The 26,881-nt window shown below is 42.1% G+C and overlaps 2 protein-coding genes and 1 long non-coding RNA gene across 3 annotated transcripts; 1 reads left to right on the top strand and 2 right to left on the bottom strand.

Moving 5' to 3' along the window:
• Nucleotides 1-7,581: 7,581 nt before the first annotated feature.
• LOC142600564 (uncharacterized) lies at nt 7,582-12,641 on the bottom strand. Its single transcript, XR_012834117.1, has 2 exons — nt 12,316-12,641; nt 7,582-12,158 (listed from the first exon to the last, which is right to left on the bottom strand). It is a non-coding gene; the product is annotated as an uncharacterized LOC142600564 (long non-coding RNA).
• On the top strand, nt 9,332-15,531 carry IL6 (interleukin 6). The gene is made up of 4 exons (XM_075746027.1): nt 9,332-9,806; nt 9,908-10,021; nt 10,258-10,404; nt 12,641-15,531. The coding sequence occupies exons 1-4, from the start codon at nt 9,546-9,548 to the stop codon at nt 12,830-12,832; spliced, it is 714 nt and encodes a 237-aa protein (XP_075602142.1). The 5' UTR covers nt 9,332-9,545; the 3' UTR covers nt 12,833-15,531.
• Nucleotides 15,532-21,691: 6,160 nt separating this feature from the next.
• On the bottom strand, nt 21,692-26,859 carry TOMM7 (translocase of outer mitochondrial membrane 7). The gene is made up of 3 exons (XM_075746026.1): nt 26,658-26,859; nt 23,123-23,171; nt 21,692-21,914 (listed from the first exon to the last, which is right to left on the bottom strand). The coding sequence occupies exons 1-3, from the start codon at nt 26,842-26,844 to the stop codon at nt 21,899-21,901; spliced, it is 252 nt and encodes an 83-aa protein (XP_075602141.1). The 5' UTR covers nt 26,845-26,859; the 3' UTR covers nt 21,692-21,898.
• Between the last annotated feature and the right edge of the window lie 22 nt (nt 26,860-26,881).

Here is a 26,881-nt window from a genome sequence, read left to right as displayed (position 1 = left end):
AATCTTCTTGAACTCTTCCTGAACACTTCTTGAAGTGGCAAAAATCCCTTGGTACAAGAGATGCTTATACAAGAAGATCTTTTCTCCTGTAATCTTTAAGAAATCTGCATGTAGAAGTAGACTTTTAAACAATTTTTAATGTGATATTCCACATTTACACTGTTTCACTTTCTAAGTTCACATACAGTTGTGAATAAAAACCTCTGATCCTCTACTTAAAAGATACTATAAACATCCTAACGCATGTGGAGTGGAAATTCTGAAATTTCATCCTAGCAATTCAAACCAGACCTAACTCTTTCATCTGCTCAGTCCCTTACAAAACCATCATTAAAAAAAAAACCCCAAACACCACACAAAAAACCCCTGCCAACCACAATAACCCCAACTTTCTTTTGCAGCTCAATGGTAAGAACGCTACGTTTAAAAGCTAAATTTTGTGGGCACTGATATTCAGTTAGGAAAAATGGTGCCTACATAGTATGAATTGTCAAAAATTAGATTTATCAGTACTGTAAACTAACTGTAATGAATAAAATGCAGAAGACTGGAAAGTTAGAAGTCAGTAGAGAGAAATGACGCAAACCATGCAAATGCGAATGGTTATTTGTAATAGGACAGGACTACATTATTTACGTAAAGCCGACTAATTACTATGCCTAAGCATAATGTTTTATGCGGGGATATCACATGTCGTCTTCTCCTGGTGCTCTCTTGCTCAGCCTGTAAAGTTTTCATTTATTTTCAGAAAACACTTAACACATTCCTGCCATGTCACATTGAATTCTACCTGAGAGAAAGGTAACTACATCTGCCAGCTCCGTGTGTGCTGAGAAATGTGTGCTGAAGCTGAAGGCTTCAGACAGCATACCTTAAAAAAAAAGCTTTGTCATAGCAGAACCCTGGTCCTGCGGACATCCTCATCTGTTTCACTGCTGTGTGGGCATAACGTCACCATCAGCGTCACCAGGATTACTCAGAAACACGGGGTAAGCACCTATTTACAGATCTTCCACATCTAAGAAAACGCTGTGAAATATTTCAGGCTAGCATTCACAACTTGACTCTTTGGTGAACACTTAAGGACAATTCCAGGCCACGTGAAGTGCCTGAGGCCATCGCATGGCTCCTTTCAGAGCCAAGGCTAAAATTTACAGTAGAGACCATCCTTCTACCAGTGTGTTATACATAGTTTCGCTACCAGAAACAATATACAAAAATTTCCTCAATACAGACACAATAAGGAAGCTGCAAGACATGAAACAAGAAGTAATGGAATTCTAGAGACGTTAAAGGAGCCTCCCACACATTTCTTATCATTGTCAGAAGCCAGTAAACGTCCGTTTTGTTTTGCTGACTGTTTGCAGGCTTTTGATTCCGCAGAGGTTCTTGATAGACCCAAAAGCACTGGAAGCTCTGGCTACATCCTCTGTCCACACACCAATGCTCCTTTCAAAAGCTCTGGTTTCCACAAATTAGGAGCTCGTGAAATTTGCAGTCTAAAGGGTCCTGCAACCCCATCTCATTGCTTAGTTAGCAAAAATTGTCAGCTGTGGACTTTACCTATTCAAATGGCAAAGCACGCACCAAGAGCGGTCTGTGGCTGCAAAACTCTTCAGCTTGACTCTCTTTGCTCTTTCATCCGGCAAGAGGACTCCTGTCAAAATCAGTGGAGTTATAACAGCATACAACATGTGCAATGGCTTTCCGTGGGCAAGGGGGGTAGGGCTGGCCAAAAAGACCATGCAGGGAATAGCAAATATGTCCAAAACATAGGCTGGAGCTGAAGGAAGGTGGGGAGATAAAAATCCTCATGAATTCAAATTGAATTTAGTTACTAGCTCCGTCTGTTAATAAAAAGCAATGAACATGTCAATGTCTTAAAACTTTCTCTTCTTTTTTTAACCTGGTTTCAAGAGTATGTGCTGCTTTGAAGACGTGAGGGGTGAATGTTATTTTGAGATGAGGTAAAATATTTTTCATGTTCAACACAAAGCCACAGATAATTTTTATTATTTGTTCTTGGTACGGTCCTAGGAGTCAGGCATTGCAGCTGGCTCCGTCGTACTGACACAAGTGTCCAGGCAGACACACAGTGACCCAGATCCTGCTGAAAACTGGCTTTTATTAAATTCATTTGGTGGGCTAGTTTCCAACTAGATCCTCTTCCCAGTCTGACACAGCTGCTCAAATGCCAGGATTGACACACATGGGAGGTGGTGAAAAAACCTGACTCATGGCAGAAGTCAGACTGTGGACTGGCAGTGCCCATCTTTATGGTAGCAACTTTCCCACATCGATATCAGATCGTAACAGTTGTGTTGTGACAGGCAGAAAGCAGCAGATTTCACTAAATAGGCACGTGGCACCCAGGCTAAATAGGAGACATAACACATTGCTGATAACTGCATAGCAGTCTCCAAGGAATGTCTTCTACATGACCTTAAATAATTCCTTTTTAAACAATAATAGAAAATAAAATTTTAGAAAGTAGCAATTTTACAAAATGTATAAAATATACAACTTCACACTGGAAATTCTGCATAGACTATTACAAACACATAATGAAAATACCGTGAAATGAAACACAAAAGTTGAATTTATCCTTCCTTAAAAGTGCCTGTAATTCTGACCAAAGTCTTTGATCTCTGTTCATGTTTGCCAATGGTTACTGTGTTCACAGGGAATGAAGACAATGCACTTTGCTGCATTCATGTAGACATGTTTTAAAAGTCTAAGCACTTTATCCTGGCAAGTCCAGACAAGCAGTATCAGAAAAAACTAGACCATAGAAATCCCAAGATTTGAGCATTTATGAATAACAGCGAAGATCAAAGTAAGAGCAGCGGAGAGTGACGCTTGGTGCTGCAGAGCTAAAGTAGAAAGGGAGATACGCAACGTGTTTTCTCTCCACACTACAACTGTCGTAATTCAGGCATAGGGAAGAGCAAGAGGTTTTCGCATCAGAGTGTTTCAACTAGACACTTCTGGTTTTTACTTTTAACTTTAGGTTTCACGTGTACTTTTAACACGGAGGGGGAAATGGAGTAAATTCTGCATTTGGGCTGAGCGATACCAGGGACTTTACAGCGAGCAGCGCCTGACTGGGCAGGCAGAGCCGCGGCGTTCCCCCGCCAGGCACGGGCAGAGCCCCCACCAATGAAGGGGTACGCAAGAGCTGGTCTGTTGCATGAGGAGCTCTTGCACCAGCCCGTAAGAAACTCCAAGGAGAGGAGCTTTTCCCCCTTGGAAAGCAGGCGTCTCTCCCGGGCAGCCAGGACCCTTTGCCGGGGAGGATCCGACACCCAAGCCTCCTGCGTCTCACCACACTGATCAGCTCTTCCTCCCAAAAGGCAAGCCCACAAGAGGAAGCGAGGCCCTCACCCCTGCCCAGGCTTACCCAACAGCTCTGAAGTCAGAGCACTCCCTGGGAATCACTTTCTATTTCTGCCCAAGGGCTGAATTTCTTGTACTACATATTTGAGCAAACATCGCCTGGAATCTGGGTCAGCCCACCGAGGTGGCATGTGAACTCCTGACCTCTTTCTGACAAAAAATGGTTCGCTCTAAGAGGAGGGATTGGAAAACATCTTGGCAAAGATTATTCTTAGGAGTTGGGGGACTTTCCTGTAAAGTAGCAAATCTGGGTTCATAATCCCTTTAGATAGGGAAGGGATATGATTCAACACCTCCCACATCCTGGTTGAGCAATGTAAACAAAAAGCACCAAACAATCTAATTGGCCATCTAAAGGAAAAATCTAGCTGAATCTACACCACTTGAATCCTCTGGTGATGGGATCAAAGTTCTTATAGCCAGCCTGGCCCCACGGAATACTTTTGCTTCAATAACAGTAATGTGGGAAGAGTGAACATTACAGATACAGCACAACCTATTAATCTTATTAGAGTGTGCTGGCATGTAATTAGAAAGGGCTCCCACTACAGTAAGTAGGTTCCCTTTCACAAACTCCATTTAGAGCAATAAAGGAGTTTGCTAGAACTCACTCAGAAAGGAAAAAAGACTCAAAAACCCCAATGCATAAGGCAGTTTCTGAGTAGTGACATTCAGGTTTCTCACTAAGATTGTAAGGCCAAATGTATGACCAAAGTGGAAACTCCACAGCTGCTCCACCGTATCGCCGCAGGATCCCCAAGTTAGAAAATCTTCATGAAACCACAAAACAGCTATTGCAGGTGCATAATGCATTTTGGTTTTCTAGTCACCCATCTTCTAAGAAAAAATTCCAACACACATAAACTGCTAATGAAATGTTGTCTCCCGAAAGGAACGCACTGAAGCCTTGCATCTGATTCTGGCAATGGAGTTACAATACTTTTATCAGTGACCCTGGTAAGCAGTACTACCACTTCTTAGCACATGTAAGAGTCCTCCAGGTGGACAGTCTACATGTCTCATTATACTCAGATGGGATATAAGTCACATCTACTCACATTTACCTATATTTCCCTATTCTAAGCTCTGATATAGAAATAAAGCTCTCGGAAGCACAAGAAGTACTATCTCTTGCATCATTTTGCATACAGTGGCAAAATAACTGCTGATACCACCCAACTTCTGTTCTCAGTGCACAAAGAAGCTGCTGCTATCCAGGAAAAAATACAAAAAGATTGTTAAGTGCCTTGGGTTATGTGTAGGTAATTTACAACATCACAGAAAGGTAATCACCAGGAAAAGCAGAACGAGGATGCACGGCTAAATGTCAGCCTTAGCAAGGCAATAGTCTGATAAAGACATTATGGGCACCAAAACAATTAGGCATGAATGAGGGTAAACACATTTAGATCTACACGTGTCTTATCAAGCAACGCATCAAACTTTTATGTAAGAGTGAAATAGATCCCACGGTTACTGAACTGATCCAGACTTGGTATGCATTCGCAAGTGTGATTACTTTCTGGATAACCACTGGCATCCCTTCGGTTTCCTTTGGCACTGAGCAAGCTCCTCAGAGAGAGAACTTGCCTTTTGAATGCTTTGTAAAACCCAATCTACATCTAATGCACTATGTTAAAAATAGCAAACAATAAAGATAACAAACACTTATACCATTCAGTACCTCCCATATACTCAGGCTCCTCAGAGTGTTCTCTCTTCAGCTTCGTCATCTTCCTGGTGACTTTAAAGCGTCACTCTTCTCCTTTGTCATACAACTTCGAATTTTCAACTTTCATGCTTAGAAAGGAGCACAAAGGGAAACAAGAAGTTCCTTAAACACAAGTGAAATTTACAGTCAATTTATTTTTAAAAGGGGACAGAGATTTTCTCTAGAGAAGCACAGCCCACAATAATTTAAAACACAAAACTCATAAAATGGGATCCTTGTCAAAACAGTGTGTTGCCTTAGTGGGCGATGATCATGAACAAGCCAAACATGGTTAGCATGCAGGTATCATGCTTGTGAAAGACAAAAAGTGACCAGGGCATTTCTAACTCAGCCAATTCTCCGCCCTGGTGACTCATGCAGCCCTGTAAAGAGGCATCAACCACCATACCAGGCACACCGCACCATGATGGAGACACAGCAAGAGCTACCTTCCTTCCATGAGAGAAGTTTGTGGAATGGCTTCCTGATGCTGTTTATCAGTGCAGCCACAGCAGCAAAGTGCTCCTGGTGCAAATCTAGGTTCAATGGTGAGTGTTACAATATTCCTATTCCAGAGTTAAAATGCCTGCAATTGTTTTGATTTGAAGATGTGTCTAAAGTGACCTGTGGCATTCGGATATTCCTCAAAAACAGTTATCTCCAGGACCTCTTTGACCTAGGACTGCATCCCTGTCAGGGTGGATGCTGACTAGAGAAGACCATGGCATGATTTCTTTCCTTGAGGTTAAGTAGATAAAGCTGAAAATCAGGACACAATTTACAGCTAACTAAGAATTTTTCCTCTAAACCTCCGATATAGCTTACGGCATGGAAATTCATGGTATTTGCATATGAGACACTCAAAAAAAAAAAAATTAAGTCTACTACTACTCATCCTAGTCTTGTTTAAAAATAATGCGAACCTGTCTTTAGGGAAGAAAAAAATGAGCAATCATCTCCAGAGCTCTGCACCAAAAAATCCCCAAATGAGTCTGCAGTTCCCTGGCAAACAATGAACAGAGAACCAAAGAACATGCAAAGCTGCAAAAGCAAAGGGCTGTTAGTCAAGTGCACCAGCACTCTGTGGTGACGTGCAGCTTCTCAAAGCAACGTTTGCTTCTGAGAAACAGGAACACAGGGTATTAATGACCCGTTCAACCTGTTTACTTCAAATATAGCACAGGGCAGCTTAGTTTAACATTCACACATTCAAGCTCTTAGCAGAGCCAGTGATGACCATTTATTCAAAAATGCACGGGCAAAATAAAATTCCAGTTTCTGAAGCTTGGAATTTTTCATGGAGACTGTTGCAAAATGATACTACTAATGCCTTGTACCAAGAAAACTCCAGAAAATGTAGAGGAGAGGCACATACGCATTTACAGACCCTGTAATGTCAGTGAATGCTTGACATAAAGATCCTTAAACGAGCTCTAGAATGGGTGAAGAGTTCACGTCTTGATGGACTACAAAGAACTCACCTCCACTTTTTACAAGATCTGTAGGAACTCAAGATCCCTCATTTCAAGCTCGGAGGCATTCAATAAAAAACATGTCAGGGGAACTGGACATCAACTTTCCACCTCATTCAAGACATTTGGACGTTATTTGTTTAGTCATTGTCATGATCCCACTTGAACAGTCTACCAACACCTGGCATCTTCTTCCACACCATGTGCCTGGTGGCTGACAGAAGACGGGTGACAAGCTTTGACCACGACAGCTCTGCAGTTTGTTGAATTCTTCAGTGGCAGTAGCCACTTCCATGCTGGTGTCACCCCCTCCTCCTGGAAATAGCCTCCTGTCTGCAAATCTCCCAGGTTATCAGGGGCAAAAGTGGCATGGGCTTGCTCCCAGGTAGGGTCATTCCAGAAGAAACAGAACCTGTTCTGGAACGAGTCTGTGAGTTGCCACACGGATCCTAGAAAACAGTTTGGCACGTGGGATGATCCTGGGTTGGCTCCCTGGCTATATGCTCACCCTCGACTGTAACCAGGAGTAATTTTCATGTGTGGACAGTCTGAGAGATTTCTTTACAACATTCAGAACTGATCCCTTTGCTCCCACAGAAACGTACAGTAGTGACATTTATTGCTGAGACAGAAGAAAAAGTTGGATAAACACTGAGAATTTCTGAACCATTTTTAACCATTATTATAGATAGATCAGTGCAAAGTATTTCCTTTATGTACAGTACCAATTTAAAGAAGTGCTTTTCCATAAGACCGTCCAGAGTGATAGCATAAGTATTTTAATGCTATTGTGTAAATTCGAGTTCCTCCTTGCCTTGAATGTTACGCTTTGTCTGAGATTATCAAACTGAGTTTCTAACACATTAATAAACAACTTCCACTGGAGCATGTAAGTATACTGTGTACTTCTGAAAAGTCACACGGACAATCACATTAAAAAGTAAACAAAACCCCAAAATGCAAAAGGAGACAATAATAACTGAAGGCTTAGAGACTTTCAGATGAGGAACAAGAGTTGAAATTTGCTTTTATTTCACTCTGAAGATGTAACTACACACATCAGCAAGACTGATCTCCATATATCAGTGCTCAGCACAAGGTTCTCTGGAAATTGCTAAGGAACAAACATTTTCACGACACAGGGAGAAAAGGACAGCTCGTGAAATAACGTTACAAAATTAAAAATGACAGAGCTACAAACAAGACTAGCTTACAGAATGCCTGCTGAAAAGACATTATTAAGGAAATGTAGCCTTCTACCAAGCTTTAGCAATTTGAGGGTTAGGGTAAAAGAAATGTTTGGCTCTCAGCAGCAAACAGTGCATAAGCCGCCTGGCAGCAGAAGGAAATCCCTCTCCGAGACATCTATGTCCAGGCACTATTAGAAGTTCCCGTCCCTGCTGTATCTGCCCCTGATGGTTATCAGAAGGCAAATTCCAGGCCTCTCAGGAGCATTGAGCTCACCTGGTCTGGCTGGTTTAATCCCTTGGCACCTTGCAATGGGATCTTTTAATTCGATACTAGTCAAACCTACTGTTAGTGGCGTGCTTCGTTCTTCTGCCTAATGCCACAGACCTGGTAACGGAGAGCTGACGCTACAGATCATTGCCACGGCTCTGCTGCCGTGCTCAGGGAACTGGGCAGGGACAGATCGCTGCTCTTGAAACGCGCTCTCTCACAGTTGCGTTTCAGTGCTAGTATCTCTCCGCTGGGCAAAATTACTGCAGCTGCCTTTCCACTACTGGCAGAACGGGACATTAAAGAAAAAAAAGCAGTAGTACCTTGCTTCTTTCCTGAGGCTCTCTATCCAGGCTGTTATTAGAAAATGAATTAACAGTATCTGGTCTTTTTAAAAGGGAGAGGCCAAATGAGGACACCCAAGTTCAGTCACTGTAGTGTCTCTCTCCATCACCTCTCTTATGCCCCCTATTCTGTTCTCCCCACTGTGCCCTCCTGTAGCACCTCCTGAAGCAGAATGAGCTCTCTCTGGTCTTCCTGACATGAGAAAACAACACCCATTTCATAAAAAAAATAAAAAGTCAGTTTGTCCCAAGCCAGTTCAACACATGCCAGAAGTTCAGTGTCAGCATGTCCTGCACAGCTTGACTCGATCTGCGCTATGAGACCGAGCCAAATGGGCACACTTGCCCTGCATGAAGAGTCCCTCTCTGAAAGGGAAAAATTCCCACTCCACCTCGGGCAGGCAGAAAGAGATAAGGTGGCAGATAACAGGGAACTGCGTGGCATTTCCTGCAGCCACCCTCCTGTCGGAGCTGCAGGAGCAGGCTTTGCTCCAGTCCCTGTGCATTTAAAGCGTACAAACATGATGTATGAACATACAGTTCCCAAGGAGAGAAGTAACTTAGGTGCTGGGTATGTGTAAGTCGCAAACACTTGCGTTTAGTTTCACACAGATAAATAATAAAAATAGCTAATATAAAGATAAATAGACTTAATAAAAATTTATAAAACATTAAAAGACATTAAAATATTAAAATATATGAGAACGTATAAAGCATGTAGGTACATAGGTAGGTACGCATGTACGATTTCCCAGACTTTCTAGGCTGCTGGAGCCGGCAGGCTCAGAGGCTGCCGGCAGCGGGACCGGACGGCTCCAGCGCTGGCCCCGACCCCGGCCCCGCGGGGCCAGGTGAGCCGGCGGCAGCGGCTGCTGCGGCGGGGGTAGCCCGGCCCTCAAGGAGTTACGGTGCAGAAGCGCGATCGATGACTTCATGGCCCTCCCCGGGTCCGTTTCACAATCCGCTGCTAATGGGGCGAGCGGTCCCACCGCGCTCTGCTGCGAACACCACTCCCCCACCGTGTTCTCATGCTGGATTTTCCCAGGCCGTGAATAATCTCGAAGCCCCCCTCGATAAATACACGTTCAGGGATGCCCGGAGTTCATTCAATCCGCCAGCCTCACCGACGAGAAGGGGCCGGGGCCGGAGCCGAGGAGCCGCACCATGAAGTTTCCCCAGGGCTGTGGCTGTGACCGTGACCGTACCGGCCGCCGCCGCCGCCGGCCGCCCGCCCTCCGCTCCGCCGCCGCCCTGCCGCTGCTGCTCCTCCTGCTGCTGCCGCGGGCCGCCGCCGTCCCGCTGCCCGCCGCCGACTCCTCGGGGGAAGCCGAGCTGGAGGAGGCGGCGGTGCGGCGGGCGGCGCCGCTCGACTGCGTGCCGCTGGCCCGGCTGCTGCACACCCAGGCGGCCCAGCTGCTGGAGGAGGTGGGTAGGGGGCGGCCCGGGGGGGGTCTCACGGACACACACTCACCCGGCCCGGGGGTGGCTGCCTCCCGCCAGGGTGCGATGAAAAACTCTCTCCCCAGATGTGCGAGAAGTTTACCGTCTGTGAGAACAGCATGGAAATGCTCCTCCAGAACAACCTCAACCTCCCCAAGCTGACAGAGGAAGATGGGTGTCTGCTCGCCGGCTTCAACGAGGCAAGGAACCGCTCTCCTTTCTGGTCTAATCCTATATACCTGGGGCAATTTTTGCCTGCTCCAAAAAACCGCAATAAGTCGACCTAAAGATTTGTGTCAGCTCCAGCTGGCTTTGACATGGCACAGACCTCCGTGCCCTCTATAAGCATCATCCCCTTACCTGCTCTGTATGCGCAATACTGCGACCGAGGCATTTCTGAGCTGTAAGTGACTTTCTCACCTTTCTCTGATTTCAGGATAAATGCTTGAAGAAAATCTCCAGCGGGCTTTATACATTTCAGCCATACCTTAAATACGTACAAGAAACTTTTACTAGTGAAAAGCAAAATGTTGAATTGCTGTGCCGTTCGACAGAGCGCCTGGCACATAACATAAGGCAGATGGTGAGTTGGTTTGACATTCATTCTGCTAATTGTTAGCACTGATGTGTAGTCAAAGAAATAGGATGGTATGTGAAGTTTAACATTTCCAGTTTTCATTTCTCTCAGCAGAAACAGGTAATGGTTCCTTATGCTCAGATAATTACCCTTATGACTAACTCAGAGGTTGTACAAGGTTTTGTTTTCTTTTCTTAAAGAAACAACTCTTCTTCCTACTTTCTATTGTTGCTTCTAACTTCCTAACCAACAATTAAACACATCGTTGTTTTAAGAACAAATACATTAAAGCTGCCAGGCTGACAGAAATAAAATTTCTCAGGGAGCATGTTCCTGATTGTGGAACTGCAGTTCAGTCCAAGCCTTCTAATATTGCAGTCCCCTGAGAAGTAGAAATAAGTAACTTTTTAAAAAACCCTACAAAAATAAAAGCAAATACATTTTTACAGTATTATTAATCTTTAAAACTCTCCAAAACAAACTTCTAAGCCAAGCTGTAGCTTAAAAATCAAGGAAAACAGTTAAATTTGGAACATAAGTTAATAACCTAAATAAAAGGTGCTACCTATTGAAAAGCACACTTTTTGCTTGTAATCGTCATGAAAAAAAAAAATCTTTCTTTTAAAATACCAGATTCACTTTTGACTCGGTAAACTAAATTTCTGACAGTCATTTTCTATGTTTTGGAAAGCTCTGAAAGATCACACTTCAAAAATTCACTCCGTTCCTGCAGTTCTTACTCACGTTAATAACCCTTAACATGAATACTTCCTTTGTTATCAGGGAAACTATTTGCCTGAGTAAGAACCACCCAGGTGAGTAAGGACTGCAGAAATCTCAGGGCATTATTTCCTTCAAGTATTTTTTGGCATCCAAAAAGTCCATTGTGTGTTTGCCATACCTTTCCTAACATATTTATTTATGCCCATCATTCTTTAAGTGAAAGGGAGCTGAACTGCTTTTTTCACGCTGTACTAGCTAAGAAGAATAGTCCCGTCATAAGACAGCAACCGATCACTGGCTTCCAAATTGTTGTATTAGTTTGCAGAAAGTTTGTTTCCTAACTAGAGGAGGCCAGCTTTTTTGGGAAAATTAGTAGGATCGAGATAATTGGAACAGGCAGAATTAAACACAGCGATCAAAAGCAAAACCTATAATTGTAGAGAGTTTTTGAGAGAGGAGTCTTGATCTCCAGGTTGGCAATTTTTCTTTACAAGAGCAGTCTATCTACTATTTAAGGCAAGGAGCGCAAGGACAGAATCTGTCACTTGTGGTCAGGTAAATCCATCAGCACAATACCTGCCTGGATATCCAGATACAAACTTGTACAGTGTGCAAGAGGGAGTTGGATATACCAGTAACCGGAGGTGTGATCAGAATCCACTTCCAAGTAGTCTAGACAGAAAGAATATTCGTATCTTACTGAATTTCACCAAAACCAGATGTTCCAGAAGAAGGCACATGTCCTTTTGTCACTTGTTAAAGGGTAGCAGAGACCCTAAAACCAGGAAGAAGCAGATAGTTTACTGTTAGACTTCTAGACCTCAAATCATCTAAAACAGGTCCGTGATTTGGGTGAGTAACTCTCATTTTCAGAGGTTGCCTACCCACTTCACGGCACAAGCTCTTAAAAGGCACTTGGGTAGCAGGTGCCCGGCGCCGCCAGTCAGCGTTAGGTACGCAGCTCCTTTTACTCATCTCACAGTTAGGATCCCACGCATCAGTGAGAGCTGGTGACAGTCTCCCATGTGCCTAAATACCTGGAAAGTAAGAATTAAGCAGCTAAACAAGTTTGACGTCTTCGGAAACTGTTCATCTACTACAAAATGTGAGAGTACTTCAATGTCATCTAATTAACTTATGACTCAGGATGTAGCAGCCAGTACAGGTTAGGACAAACTATTTGCATCTTCCCACCTAACCACGCCATCAGAGGATAGCAGGAGAGCTGCGTCAATCTGTTCCGCGCAGCGTGTCGGATCGCGACGCCAGACGTTGCATTCAAGCCGGAACAGCATAGATCAGACGAGACCCTCCGATTCTTCCGCAGCAATCACAGCGGGCGCCACATACCACAAACCCCACCGTAGAAGCAGGGCTGTAGGAAGCCCAGGTCGTCTGCAGTAGAGAAAGGGTGGATACACAGCTGGTCTGGAACAGATTACAGATATAAGCTGATGTTCTCCAACAAGCTCAATTACAACGTTTTAACTGGGGCACCTCAATATTGTCTTTTTCACAGGTGATCAATCCCGATGAAGTGATCATCCCAGACTCAGCTACCCAGGAATCCCTCCGCGCAAAGCTGAAGTCCGACAAGACCTGGATAGAGAAAATCACCACCCACCTCATCCTCCGAGACTATACTTCGTTTATGGAGAAAACCGTGAGGGCCATTCGCTATTTGAAAAATACCAGGAGTTTCAGTGTCTGAATGTTTTAATTCAGGCACAATCCTTTGTCACAAATCTGTCATGTGGCAGATGACAGTGTTGTTCTATTTTAAGAACCAGAAATAGTAATAATGATTTGCATTTATATACATTCTCATTTCCTTCTGGGAACCTATTTATTGTATTTAAAGTATTTATTTGTAATGTTTCCTATTTATATTTTTCACACTTCATTAGAAATGAAACAAAATATGTCCTTTGTTTAAATTATTTCTCATTTTTAAAAAGGATATATTTTATTTCCTTTCTAGTGGTACTATTCAGAATATCAACTTATTTAACATATATTCAACAAAAAAATAGTTTCAGAAGCCAGAAAAACCGTTGTATAACTTATGCTTTTAAAATATTTGAGATGGTATTTATGACTTTTTTATATTTTTAGAACAAATAAAAGCTGATTTAGAAAAACCCAACTGTATTACCTGTTTGAACTTTAAATAAGACTAAGGAACTCTAATGTATCCAATTTTTAATACCTACAATTATCAAAATAATCACTTTCAAGACTTTAAATTTTATCTGTATCATTAAGGTCAGTTATCCACATAGCGCATCCATACACACATACGCAGGCAGCTTCACGAACATGTAACTCTTAAAAGGGGATATGAAGGAACTAGATGCACTGAACACGGCACTTAACAGACACAATAAACCATCATCGCTCTTGAGAAACAAATGAACAATGAGTCCCCTATATTTAATAAGGAACACTCCATAAAATTGTAATTGTTTGTAAGCATCTGCTTACAGGTCAAGGAATCTTTTAAACAAATAAAATTATAAGATAGCACATTAATGGCTTTGACACGAATACCATCATCTGATTAGACTTACTGCTGTCATCCAAGGGACTTTTCCAAGTTTGATTAAACATCTTACCCCCCCCCCCCATTAGGTTCTTTCCTTAGGTGATATACATCAACATATTGCTGCTGAGATATCAATGACCATTGATGACCTAATGCATTTGTCTTTTGTCATTTACATTCCACTACCAGACAGGCCACATAACATGAATGCATATTCTTGAATACTGTAGAGGAAAAAAAAAAAGCACCAAACCAAAACAGGTCCTTAGCCTCAGTACCAAACCTCTGAAACGTTCCTTGGCTGTATGTATCATCTACTTCCTTGTGGCTGTGCAGGTACCTCCTATACCCAAACTCAGAGGAATTCACAGCACACAAAGGATGCAAGCAGCAGGAGCCCCTGAGCTTTGTCCCTACAAGTGGTGGAACATTAATTACCCTCTCTCTTTCATGAGGCACAGTGGTGCAGATGAGGAGATCAAAGGCAAGCCCTGGAATGTGGATAAGGATGTCAGTAAATTCTCCTCTTCCTCTGAGCGATGTGATCATCCACACAACGCATTCCACCGCTGGGGATACCAAAACAGTGACCAGTCCACCCAGAGCCCACATCTCAGACACTCAAAACAAAACACACCACTTCTTTGCCCAATATGGTAAAACCAACATCATGAGTTGTGCAACATCTCAAGAAGGAATGAGGAGACCTCAAGGTGGTCACTTTCAAGATGTGGTGAAGGGGTTTTTCCCCTCTGCGCAGAAGATCCTGCTTTAGCTGTCCTGGCACGTGCCCTAGAAGACACAGGAAAACCTGGTTTGGCTTTTTCACAGCTTACTTTCACCAAGATTTTCTGTGTGGCCACTTGGTTAGAGCCCATTCTGGCCTTTATTATGTCCGTAATAGCTACGAGACCCAAATAAAGATCCCGCATTGGACCTTTTAAGGACTTTATTATTACTATGTGAGAACAGCGTGTGTGAGGAAAGACAGACCGACTGACCAAAAAAAAAAAAAAAAAAAAAGGCATCTTCTGGTCTCACCTCTCCCAGTAGCGGGTGGCTGCCTGAGATCACCATCAGTTACTGTGTACACTGCAGCTACACTAACTCACACTGATTTTCTCCTTGAATGCCAGGAAGCATCTAAGATAAGGGGTACGGAAATCTTGTGCAACTGATAGACAAGCGCCCGCACTTCCCACTGGCACCCCTCAGATGGTGGCCACCCCAAGTCGTCTGCAATTCTAGTAAAGATGTAAATGCTACTACATTTTAGGATGTAGATGATGAGCAAAGGTTACCGCTTGCTGAGTGGGGAGGTCAACTTTCAAGTCCTTCCTGGAGTGAAGGTATCGCTGATGCTGCCATCATTTTACCTGCGGCTCCTCCGCAGCCACCCGCAATTCTTCAACGCTGCAGGTGCCTTGCTGGCCACCATTTTGCTGTCACTGTGCCACCATCAGGGACTGCCCCCAGGATAAGCACCGCTTGCTGAAATCCACACGCATTGGGGCTTGTGGCACACGAAGACTTGCAGCAGGGAATTCATATGGAAGTCAGAGAACTAAACACCGTTAAGCACGTTATGTGGCCTCTCAAATAACCAACTTACTGTCCTTTGTTCAGTTTGCTGTGTAGAAAGTATTTTATAACATCAACAGACACTTTAGTTGACAGACCAGCGCAAACATACAAAAAACCAGAACAATAGTAAAACTGAGTGTTCCTAACTCTTATAAATCAATCCTCAAAAATAACAGTGCTACTTTTAGCAACAATGAAACACCTCAATGCTTCTACTGAAGAGAGCTCCTCCTCACTGACAGCTAACTCACTGAGCAAGGCAAAAAACAAACAAACAAACAAACAAAAACCCCAAACCCCAAAAGACCTAGTAATAATTGCCTATAAAAACTAGAAAACTACCCAGCAAAGAAGCATTTTGGCTGCTGCTGTACAGGATCAGTCTCTCTCCGCAGATCCCAGCTGGCTCTTCCCCATTTTCCCACTGCATCCCTACTCGTTAACCTCACACAGAGATTTCGGAATGCTCAATGGATTACTAACTCCCTTCATCCTGAATTTGCTTTCCCAGTGCAGGAAGAGGGTAAAGCTACATTAAAAAGCATGCATACGGTCTACAGTATGCAAGAAAAAACTCATGGTCTTAAGAGAGCATTAAAGATGAGAAACAAAGTATTCCTCACTGCTGTGGATATTACACTAAAATGCTAGATGAGAGAAAAAAAGTAAAAAGAACGCAACCTAATGCTAATTTGTAATGCAAAATTACTTTTTTTTTTTGCAATGACAGTTTCTGAAGTATTTTTTTTTCTATTTTTTTAACCATACTTTTTCCTCAGATGTGCAAGAAACTTAAAAAGAAAAATCCCACAAAAAAATCATTCCAGCCTGATCCACTTTCCAGGTTGCAGTACCATCCCCTGCCCTGTAAGCCTATGTATTGATGTAAATGCTAGATTTTGGCAGAAAGAACAACAACTACTTGAAAGAGACAATTTGCACCTCTAGTATCTTCACAGAATTTATTAATGGCCGATGGCAAGTGAGGTTAGCAAAACCAGAGCTGATACTACAAGAGATGGAAGAGTTTATGCCACCAGCAAAGCAAGGGGAGCAGTAATTAGCCATTAGGTTGGCTTAGCTTGATGGGAAACTTCCCCCTAAGTTTGGCACTGTATTTGTGATTAATAATCTCTTCCGCATTCGATTTAAAAGATAAAATGCTGGAAAGGTAAGTATACAATAGCATACATCAAAATCAGATCCTAATGGTCAAGAAGTGCTGCCAAATATAATGTATATTACTACAAACCCTGTGATGTTGGGTGAAAAGCTTTCTGTAAACCCTTGCTTCTCCAGTTGAATGATAACAACTTCTGCTCTCTCTCAGTGGATTTCTTTCTCCTTCTGGCTAAGAGGAAAACCCAAACCCACCCCTTACGCCCAGAAAATGCAATCTCTGCAGGCTCCAACACTGCAATACCATTTCGTCCCTGAACTCTTCAGAAAATCAACTAATTTCTGCAATCTAAACATATTTAACCATATCTCGATATACTTTCAAGACTCACCAGATAACACACTACAGAAATTTTGCAATCTGAATTTCTATTCAGTGACATGAATCTAAAAAGATTCAATCTTTCATGAGAAAAAAATTCGAGTTTTAAAAAATTAAACATTAATCTTCAAATTCAGAAAACTGATATTTGATTTCCCTGCCATACTTATTTTTGACAGTGCTTACCTAACACAGTATTTTGAAGATTTTATTCTGTTTCACCTGTAGCGAGTGGAAAATGCTGACTGGTTTCAGTAACAGCAAAAGTATTTATGATTGTTTCTTTATCCCTTTGAACTTAGGTATTAACAGATACAGTTCCACATTCTGTACCATATAAATAGGGACAATATGATGTATAAGCAAATCAAATTAACAGTTTTATTACCCAAAAGAATCACTTAGAGCTGTTACACACACACACACAGAAGTAAAATCACCTAGGGAAAGCTCAAAAGCCCTGTCCTCAGCTCAAAAGAGAAAACACACCCAGCACACCATCAACCCTGCGCAGCAAGTCCTTGTCTCCTCTTCCACTTCTAGTAACAATTTGGGGAGAGATGTAGAGGGAAAAGGGATCATATATTGACAATGCCTGCAGATCCCACATTAGCACATGCTAACAGTGAAGTTCAAAGAGGTCTCTCAAATTGTGAGACCTATACCCCTCCTAATCATATAGCACAGTGACCTGGGGCAGGGCTATAAACCAAAATGGAACTTATTAGAAGACAGAGCATTTGGGGTGAAGGCAGATGTACAGGCAACCTTCCAGTCTGGCTGGAAAGAGACTGCTTTCAGGTTGCACTCTCACAAATTGCACCACTTGGGTGGTCTCTATGGGAATAAAGTGGATCCTGAGAAACAGAATTGGAACGTAACTGGAAATCCAGGCTTATCTCACTTCCCAGGCTAATAACTGCTCCCTGCTTTGCAGCTGCTCCAACTTCTTATTTTTGGTAGAAACTTGGAAATGATTTCTTCATCAGAAGAAAGTATAAGAGCAAACACCCTTTTCCACTTTGCAGAAAAGCATCCCCTCTGCCTTAGCCATCCTCTAATCCTGAATTAACATAAGCGTAACCTAGAAACAATGTGTGTAACCCACAGGCTTAACCAAGAAACAGCTATTGCACTGCACACCATCATGGAAAAGTATTTAGAAATTGCAATTAAGTAGTCACTTGTAAAAACTAAATTAGTCATATGCATTTAACCAGGATGTGGTCTCTACTCCCGTGGTGAGAACAGATGTAATGAGCTTTTATTTCCAAATATATCATCAGTATCATCATAGCTCAAATTCCAAGTCTGTAATGAAATATTTCCAAAAATATCCAGGGTATATAGTTTATTTTAGCAATTTTTTTCCTGATAAAAAACCAACGTATTAGATCCCTGTTTTGCTTACAACACAATGCAATAAAAATACATCTTAAGAAGCACTTTGTCATCCACAGCTATTTTGTAAGACAGCTCTACAAAGAAGCGAAGCATGTGTTTTATGCACTGCAACACAGGGGCCTGTTGTGACAAATTTACGAATATTGCATTGGTCTGCAGAATTTACATGTTTGAAAGCTATAGGTTTATGTTAATGTGTGTTTTGCTGATGAATTAATTCAGGAAAAAAAAGCACATACCCTCTGCTTTATAACTATGACGAGATACAGTACGCTGACTTCGTACTACCTGTGTCTACACCAGGAATGTGTACCAGAATTAAATACTTGTTCCAAATTTCTTATCAGCTTCATTTACCTCACAACTGGACAGGCCTTGAAGAGGTTTTGGAGCAGAAAGACAGGCTCATTTGTAGATTAACTTATTAAGAACAAATTTATACTGAAAGACAGATATCTAAAGGGGCTGTCACAACCGAGGGCTAGAGAGGTGCTGTCCACCACAATCACCCAGTGGTTCCAGGTCATAACTAATCTTCTGACTCTGGCTGGATATAGTGATGGGTGAAGCAGTTTTAAGAAAATATAGAAGCGATAGAAAATATATAAATGGTTTCTGAATGATAAACCACCAGCAGCCCTTGTGGTCAGTGTGCCAGTGAACAAGATATTCAGAAGACAGAATACCGTATTGCTCCTTGGCCATCAGAACCTCCTGACGCAGCAATGCATCACAACCCCCACTACAGGAAAAGAATCCGTATTTGGCTGTAGAAGGCACCGGTTCTCTTGAAAGAGATCAATATGGTCAAGCATGGGAGCTCATGTTTGTTCTTCAAGTGTTCCCAACTGACATTAAAATAAAACTTGCTCAAGTTTTACTGGGAGAAAGATGAAAAAGCAAGAATTAAAGATTAAAACACTCAAAATAAGTAACACCTAACTGTCCCTAGCCCACAGCCCTAACACACATGAGAGTCCCTCCATTTTAGTCCAGAGATCTGCTCTCTTCCCCTACCAAAAAAAAAAAAAAAAGTCTTGATAAAAACCCAGCATATTTGCTGAAGTTATTTTAGGGAATTAAGATTGTTCAGAGGAATCTGTTTAATGTATAACTTCACAGAGCACTGATCTGCTCCTATAAACACATCTGAATTTTGTGAAAATGACAATAACTGCAAAGAAATTTCAAGACATTGCTACCAAAGATTCCTTCATTTTTAAACCTGGAAAAAAATTTTCTCCAATTCTGTTTTTTGCTACCTTACAATTAATTACCAAGACTTAGGATTAATTCTTAGTCTGCTTTTTTTCAGGGGGAAGAAAAAAAAAGTATTTAAGGACTTTCATCTTTTAGTTACAGAGAGAATGCTATATTGAATGGAACACTGTCAGTTCGTACTAATGAAAAATGTTATACTACACACTGGCATTCAGTTTAACTTGACTTGAATGTAACATGAAAGACGTTTTTTCTTTAATTTGAAAACCCAAAGGTTTTCAAATGCTAATGACTTTGCTGAACCTTACTTGATTTTTTTTTCAGAGAACAATTACTTCATAATAGCAGTGAATTACCAAAAATTTGCTATCCAATGTGCTTTAAGTGACATTTTGAGTAAGAACTGTGCAAGCAATATTTAGCCAATAATTTCAAGTCTTTGAAAAAAAACCAAAACAAACAACCAACCCTGAACTGTAATAATTTTTAAGGGAAATTAGCAGGACAGTGAGGCCACAGAATCTGGTCTGTGCTTGATATATCCACGCTTATGCAAAACTTCTAACAAAGAGACGAGAACGCTTCCCTATTTCTCCACCTCTCGCCAAAAACTATTATTCTTGGAAAGCAGCCAGAGAAACCACGTGGCGGTTAAGACCCACAAACCACATCCCCAAATGTCTGACACACAATAGAGAACATGAAATACATTTCTGCAGGTGTTCGGGTCCATCCACCCCCTGCTGCATTTTGGGTATTGTATACCCTTGTGAAATGCAAAATCTGATTTTGAGAAATTCAAGCTACTTTACACTGAATACCGTATCACTTAGTATTAACTATCGCAGGTTATTCCATTAGATTCAACAGAAGAAAAATGTTCCTGATCATGATTAAAGCCACTGTCAAGTACCAACAGATTATTTCACTACTAATGTAATTAGGATCAGTCAAGAAAAAGGATCAGAATTTGAAGTCCTTTCATAATTTAAGACCTATTAGTGGTTACATTAATCTCAAATTACCATTAGAAAAAAAGGCACTAGAAAAGCTGCAGTATCAACAGGATATAGGGTCACAAGAAAAGTGTTCTGAGTTCAGTCCTTGCTCTAGTCCCCTGCCAGCTGCCTATTATAGTTAGCAATTCCACTATTCATGACATTTAATTCCTATGATTAATGAAATTTTAAGGAACACACTAGTTTGCATTAGCTTTCATAAATGTTTGCCACTTTTTTTTTTCCTTCCCAATTCTTGTCTTTCATTTTAAGATTTTTTTTCCCCTCTTGGCTCATTTCTCATTTTCTTTCCAATCACATCTGTCCTTAAACACAGTAACATTTTACCATGAATTTTCATAGCAATGAGAAACTGAGGAATCTCCTACTCCTTCAATATTTAATTAATGTAAAAACTGTCTGAAAATCTATCGGGTTAAAAAAAAAGCCAATCTGAAATCTAGAATACTTTTGTTGCAACAAAATAACTTGGAGTCAATAAGCTTTTTTTTTTTTTTTAAAAAAAATCACTGCATAGATACAAATTAGCCTGTACATTTCTAGAGGGGAGAGAGTAATCTACCCAATGCAGCTTCTATTTAACAGAAACCAAGAAGTTGCCATTTAGTGCTTGAATTTCAGTGTTAAGAAGGAGAAAACCAACTGAAACCAAATCAACAATATTCCAAAGAGCAAGACTTTGGAATAAAAATAAAGCATATACCTTGTTTAGCATATTTGTTTTCTTCCTTCAGCTGTACATTACTAACTTACTCTTACAAGAAGAGAACTATATATGCATACATACACACACAGAGCACTTTTCTTCCTGTGCTCCCAACCCAAATTATGGAAAATGCACATAGTGTTTAAAGATGTGGCAGAAAAGTATACTTTTTACTACCTGACTATGCTAGGGAAAAACAAATACATCTCTCAAACCTTAAGGTATCCAGAGATGAACAAATTAAAGAGGAAGGGGGGAAAAAAACCCCAAAAAAACTAGGAACACCACAGCCCACCCCAAAAAAAGAAACACACACCAAAACAGGTCAGCATAGTGACCAGCTGCAGAGGCTTACCAACATTCGAGCAAGAAATCTTAAGAATATTGAAGTATTTAAAACATTAGCTCAGATTTCTGGTTATTTGGAAGACAAAGAGGAATCTTTACCCAAAAGACAATCGTAACAGGGATAAACATGGGGTTGAACGTCACCATATTTTGGAACAAGAAACTCCACACAACGAGTTATCCTTTCTGTAATAAAGAAATGACTACATTATACTTATGTAAAGACTTAAAAACAATGCGCATCCATTCAAATTGTATTTATTTAATTACACTGTAATGCAAATAAGTTAGGTCCATATAAACTCCATTTCGTTGTATGTACAACCTATGTCATTAGCAAGCTGATTGAGCCAGCTGGTGTAAGTGTCCGCCTCATCCTCTGGAATGTACGTATCTTCAGACACTTTCTCTGTCCATCGGCTGGTTCTAGAACAGGACCGCCACATCCTTCATCCCCAAAGTAGACTGAAAGGGGAGGGGGGAGGAAATAAAAGTCAGATTTGCAGCATGTACTTGTTTTTAAATGGATATTTGTAAAACAGAAGTCTGGAGGAACCGCCCTGTAAATGTATAGAATGAGTTCTACCCCACAAGATACTGAAATTAAGCCACCTTTAAAATAAAATTTAAGCCTACACAGCATGAACACGTGCCCAGGAAAATGAGCATCTGTAAGCTTCAGATTAGACCAAACCATGCTTCTGGTATCCATGTACCTACACACTCTGGTACGAAATACATACTTTATGCTGTGCAGAGACACACTCAATGGCCCAAGAAAAAAAAGTAGTCTCAAACTGCTTGTGAAGCTGAACATAGAAACACCGTCAGCAAACAACTCCAGCAGGTTAGTTCTTAAGACAACAGAAGATTTTACTGAAATTGTAACGCAATCATGACACTTTTTTTCCAATATTTTCTACTGTTAAAAGTAGCTCCCCTAAATCGCTGAATCCTAAAAATGGGATTTCTATACACTGTAACTATGTGAAGCTAGAAGAGTTAATATATGACAAACAATACAGTCCATCAATTATTTGTCTTAAGAATACCTGGTTCTGCACAGTAACCAAAGTTATTTCAAGAAAAATAATTTCAATTTTATTAGTTTGACCCATGGAAGCCCTCCAATAAAACTCAAATATCACAAGAATTCAAGTGTTACTAATGCCATGACATTGCAGCACTAAGAAACAGTCCCACAGTAAAGAGGCAACATGAGCAAATGTACTCTGCTTCATGACAATGACTAATACTGAATGATATAGCCCCTTCATGTAGCTTTTATGCAGTGTTACTAGCATATTTGCAAAGGCAGAAGGAGACTAGGTTTTGCTTTAAACTCATGCTAGAAAGCTGAAAAGTTATTTCTCAGTGCAGAAACTTGCACAAACTAGCTCTACAACGGATTAGAAGGGCAGCTTCCACTCAAAGGGTACAGAAAGTCCCATATAGTAAAAGCCATGCAAGATTTAAGAGTATAGCCTCCCAAGAACTTGTGTTTTGTTCTCTTCTCATTTGGATTTCTAAAGAGACAAGAACCACAACCAGCTAAGCTTTCACCCTAAACAATTAAAAACAATGGACGAAAGCACTGTTGCTGTCCAGAGATAACACCCAAACCAGTAATTATCTGCACTGGGTTTGCATGTACATTTGGAACTGATACATACCTCCAGATAGTTGGCTCAGGCATTCCAGGATCTGCACCTCTCTTAAAACCTGAAGTGAAACATACATTACATACATATATATGTAAATATGTATGTGCAGACTCCTACATAGTTAAACCACTAGCAAATTTTTCCAGCCCATTAAATTGCAATAAAAAAGAAAACCCGCTGAGCAGAGAACTGTGATTCATGAAGTTGCACACTAATCTAAACAAAACCTGTACGTTCTTATCAAGCAGACAAAATAAATACAAGTGTACAATTTTTTGTTTGTTTTTTGTTTGTTTTGTGGGTTTGTTTGGTTGTGGGGATTTTTTTATTCTGTTTTGGGGTTTTTTATTAATTCTTACCTGCAACTTTATCTGACTTAAAATTCAGGAACAACTAGCTATGCACGATGGAGGAAGTTACCTACCCCGAAGATCAAGACATACATACCTATACGCACACAAACACACAGATTTTAATGTTGTCCAGAAAGCAACCTAGTAAGGCTGTATCAACAGTGACTGGTATAAGCTTGTCACTTATAAGTCACCGTAAGTTTGTAACTGGTATAAGCAAGCACCTAAAATCCTAACAGGCACTGTTCTGCAATGACATCTGATGCCTAACTTAAAAGCAGTATTTCAGCAACAGTTCACTCGATTTAGCATGAGAGAATTCTAAATTAAACCTAAAATCTTCTACTTTTACTGGCACTTTTTGAAAAGCTAACTAGTACTAAAGCTTGCACAGAAACAAGATGTTTGTCAATCTACTAACACTCAGGAGAATTAAAAGAAAGTTAATTACAAAGAGTTCATCTGCAGCTAATGACTCAAATACCAATTCACTAAACCAAACATATGCTAGAGAAGCAATTCAAGGTTCAGTGTATCAAGTGTCTTTGCCTGCTGGACTGTAAATAAAAAGTCCTGAAGCAGAATCATGCAAATCATGCGTTGTTCAACACAGTCACTCCTACATTTGCTGTCTAGAAATGGATGCTATATGAAAAACGTATTATTTCCCTTGTTTACAGAAAATAAATAATTAATGTCAGCTTGCCTGAAACATAGGCCATGAAGGTTAATGGAAAAACTTCCATTAACTTCAAGGGCACTGGGTTAGCTCTTTGAAGATAATCTTGTGTGATTTGAGACTATTAAACATCCTGACCCACTTTCTTTGGTTACCATACTTTCCCACAAAATTGCTTTAAAATTCATGAAGCTGTATTAGGAGTCATATTCTGTGCATATGAATGTTTCTGGCTTTTTTCCCTACCCAGCACTTTTAAATAAGCAAGCCCGGTTTAACAGAACTGCACTGGTCTAATTCACCTACTTAAAAGAGGGGCAGCCACTTCAAAGCAAGTTTAAAAAATACAAAAACCCCCTGACCAATGACCTATAAATGCACATTCACATACTGGGCTCCCTTGTACATCCCCTGAGCATCCCATCCTGACCTAGAAAGCCTTACAGAGAAAGTTAAAAACTCAAAATTTCTGAAAATTTCCTTGCCTGCATTTAGTTTAGCATGTATTTCACATATGCAGAGGTCAATGCAAAAATTTACCTTGAATCAGTGACACCAAAAACTGTGTGGCCTCTTGCCCTTCCACCGCCCTTCCACTGCATCACACCTTCCCTCCCAGATTCAAATGTAATCCCAAAAGAGGTTTTCCATATCTACAGACACTGAGTGTATGCCACCTCCAAACGTCTATGGCATGCAAAGGTTACACCTGCACACGCACACCCCTGCCATCTGCTTGCACTTCATGTCCTTTCATTACAGCACACAAATCTATGAGAAGGCAATGTAGATGTAGAACAGCAAACTTATTTTCTGGAGGTATGAAGTTAAACCAGTACAACTTGGTTTCTTACCTCTACATGACAGAAATACACTAGGCACCCTGATATGAGTACAACTGTAAACACAATAAGATGGCTTTATATGACTTGAAGTAACTTAATTTCCTCTGGTGTCCCTCAGAACAAAGAGCATCTTTCCTATATTCATATAGTCATAAAAGCAAAATCAAAACACAACTTCAGCGAGACCAAATTAGGTCACAAAATACTGCTGAAATTTCCACCCAAAAATCATCAATTTAGAATAACTGATAAACTAAAAATGGAAATGTAATTAAACTATAAACCTAATACAGCCAATTAGTTTTATACATAGCGTTTGAAGTTACCTCTTTTACTTGTAGTTGTTAAAACATGTCTGTAACTGTTGAAAAGACATTTTCCTGATTGTTATCTATTATGCAAACAAAGCCTTTCAAACTGGACACTGCATTCCCCTCAATTAATTAAAACAAACCATCAGCTTTGACTGTAAACACATCAAGCTCCCAACTCTCCTCCATGTTTGCGTTCAAGGCAGAGATGCCTGCCTGTTTTAGATGCTTTTCCCCAAAGGCCGAACAGAGTTGGGGCAGAAAGTAAGCCAGATAAACACAGGGATCAGCCTTCCTGGGACCCCTCGTCATAAAAGACGTGAACAAGTGTCAGGCCTGTTGCGCACGTGCATATCTTAAGTAGGTCAGGCTCTTTAACAAGGACAGCGGCTGGCATACAGCCCAAACTCAGCAGAACTACCATGGGGCTGCCTGGGCACCACTACCACATGACAGGAGCAAGCGAAATACATCCTGGGCGCCAGGGATGACATCAAGCCATCCCCTGAATGTTCCACTGCAGTTTGGAAACAGGACCCACGCCATTTTGGGAGAGACTGTAACCTGTACCTAGCTGGAAATTAAACCTCAGCCAGAGGCTGGCAACCCCCTCAGCGCCACAAAGCAGAGTACCCAGCCGCAGACAGCTTTCTCCTCGCACGCTGACTCCCTACTGCAAGAAGCACCCAGGCTAGCCTACTGAAGCAGTCAGTCACTGACACACGATTAAATCGCGGCCTCGTCTGCTGTTACGCTGCTCCTATACGTGCTCAGCCCACTCCCCAGAAGGGGCCGACCCCCCCGGCCTGCCGCTGAACGCCGGCGCCCGCGGCCCCCTCCCCTCACTGGGCACGCAGGCCCAACACGCGTGGGCACAGCCTCCAGGAAGGAAAAAGAGCAGAAAAACCTTCCTAAAGAAACAAAATCTATCCCGCAGTTCTGCCAAGGGCAAGACCCCACCCCTACCCCGCGGGTCCCACAGGCCGCCACACCGAGCCCAGGGGGCTCCGGGTCACCGCCGCCCCTCAGCGTCTCACACCGCCCCCCACCCCCGGCCCCGGCCCCGGCCGCGCATGCGCGGTGAGAGCCGCAGAGCCCGGGTCGCAGTGGGGAGCGCGCGACGGAGCGTCCCTCCCCCACGCACGTGCTCTGCCTTCTGCCCCCCCCCCCCCCCCCCCCCCCCCGCGGAGCCCGCGCGCTGCCAGGCGGGCAGCAACACCACAGGAGGGGCGGGGGGGGAGGGGGGCGAGAAGAACAGCGCGCGCCCTCAGCCACCCCGTCCTAAGCCTCCCCAGCGGCCGCCGAGCGGTACCCCCGCTGGAGCCCCATGCTGCCGGTCCCCCGGCCGCCACTGACCTAGGTAAAGCACGACGGGGATGAAGCCCCAGCGGATGGCGAACTGGCCGCCCTTGAAAAGCTGCTGTAGTCGCTGCTTAGCCTCCTTGCTAAGCTTCGGCATTCCGGCGGCGGGGGAGAGAGGAGGAGGAGGAGGAGCCCAACCGCCTTCGTAACGCTGCGCCAGCGGCGTTGGGCGGGACCCCATCGCGCCGCTGCCGGGTTGCGGGGAGGAGACACTCCCT

This window comes from Balearica regulorum, chromosome 2 (assembly GCF_011004875.1).
Source record: "Balearica regulorum gibbericeps isolate bBalReg1 chromosome 2, bBalReg1.pri, whole genome shotgun sequence".
NCBI classification, from domain to species: Eukaryota; Metazoa; Chordata; class Aves; order Gruiformes; family Gruidae; genus Balearica; species Balearica regulorum.
The sequence above is the reverse complement of the archived record's forward strand: the minus strand, read 5'-3'. Positions and strand labels throughout refer to the sequence as shown.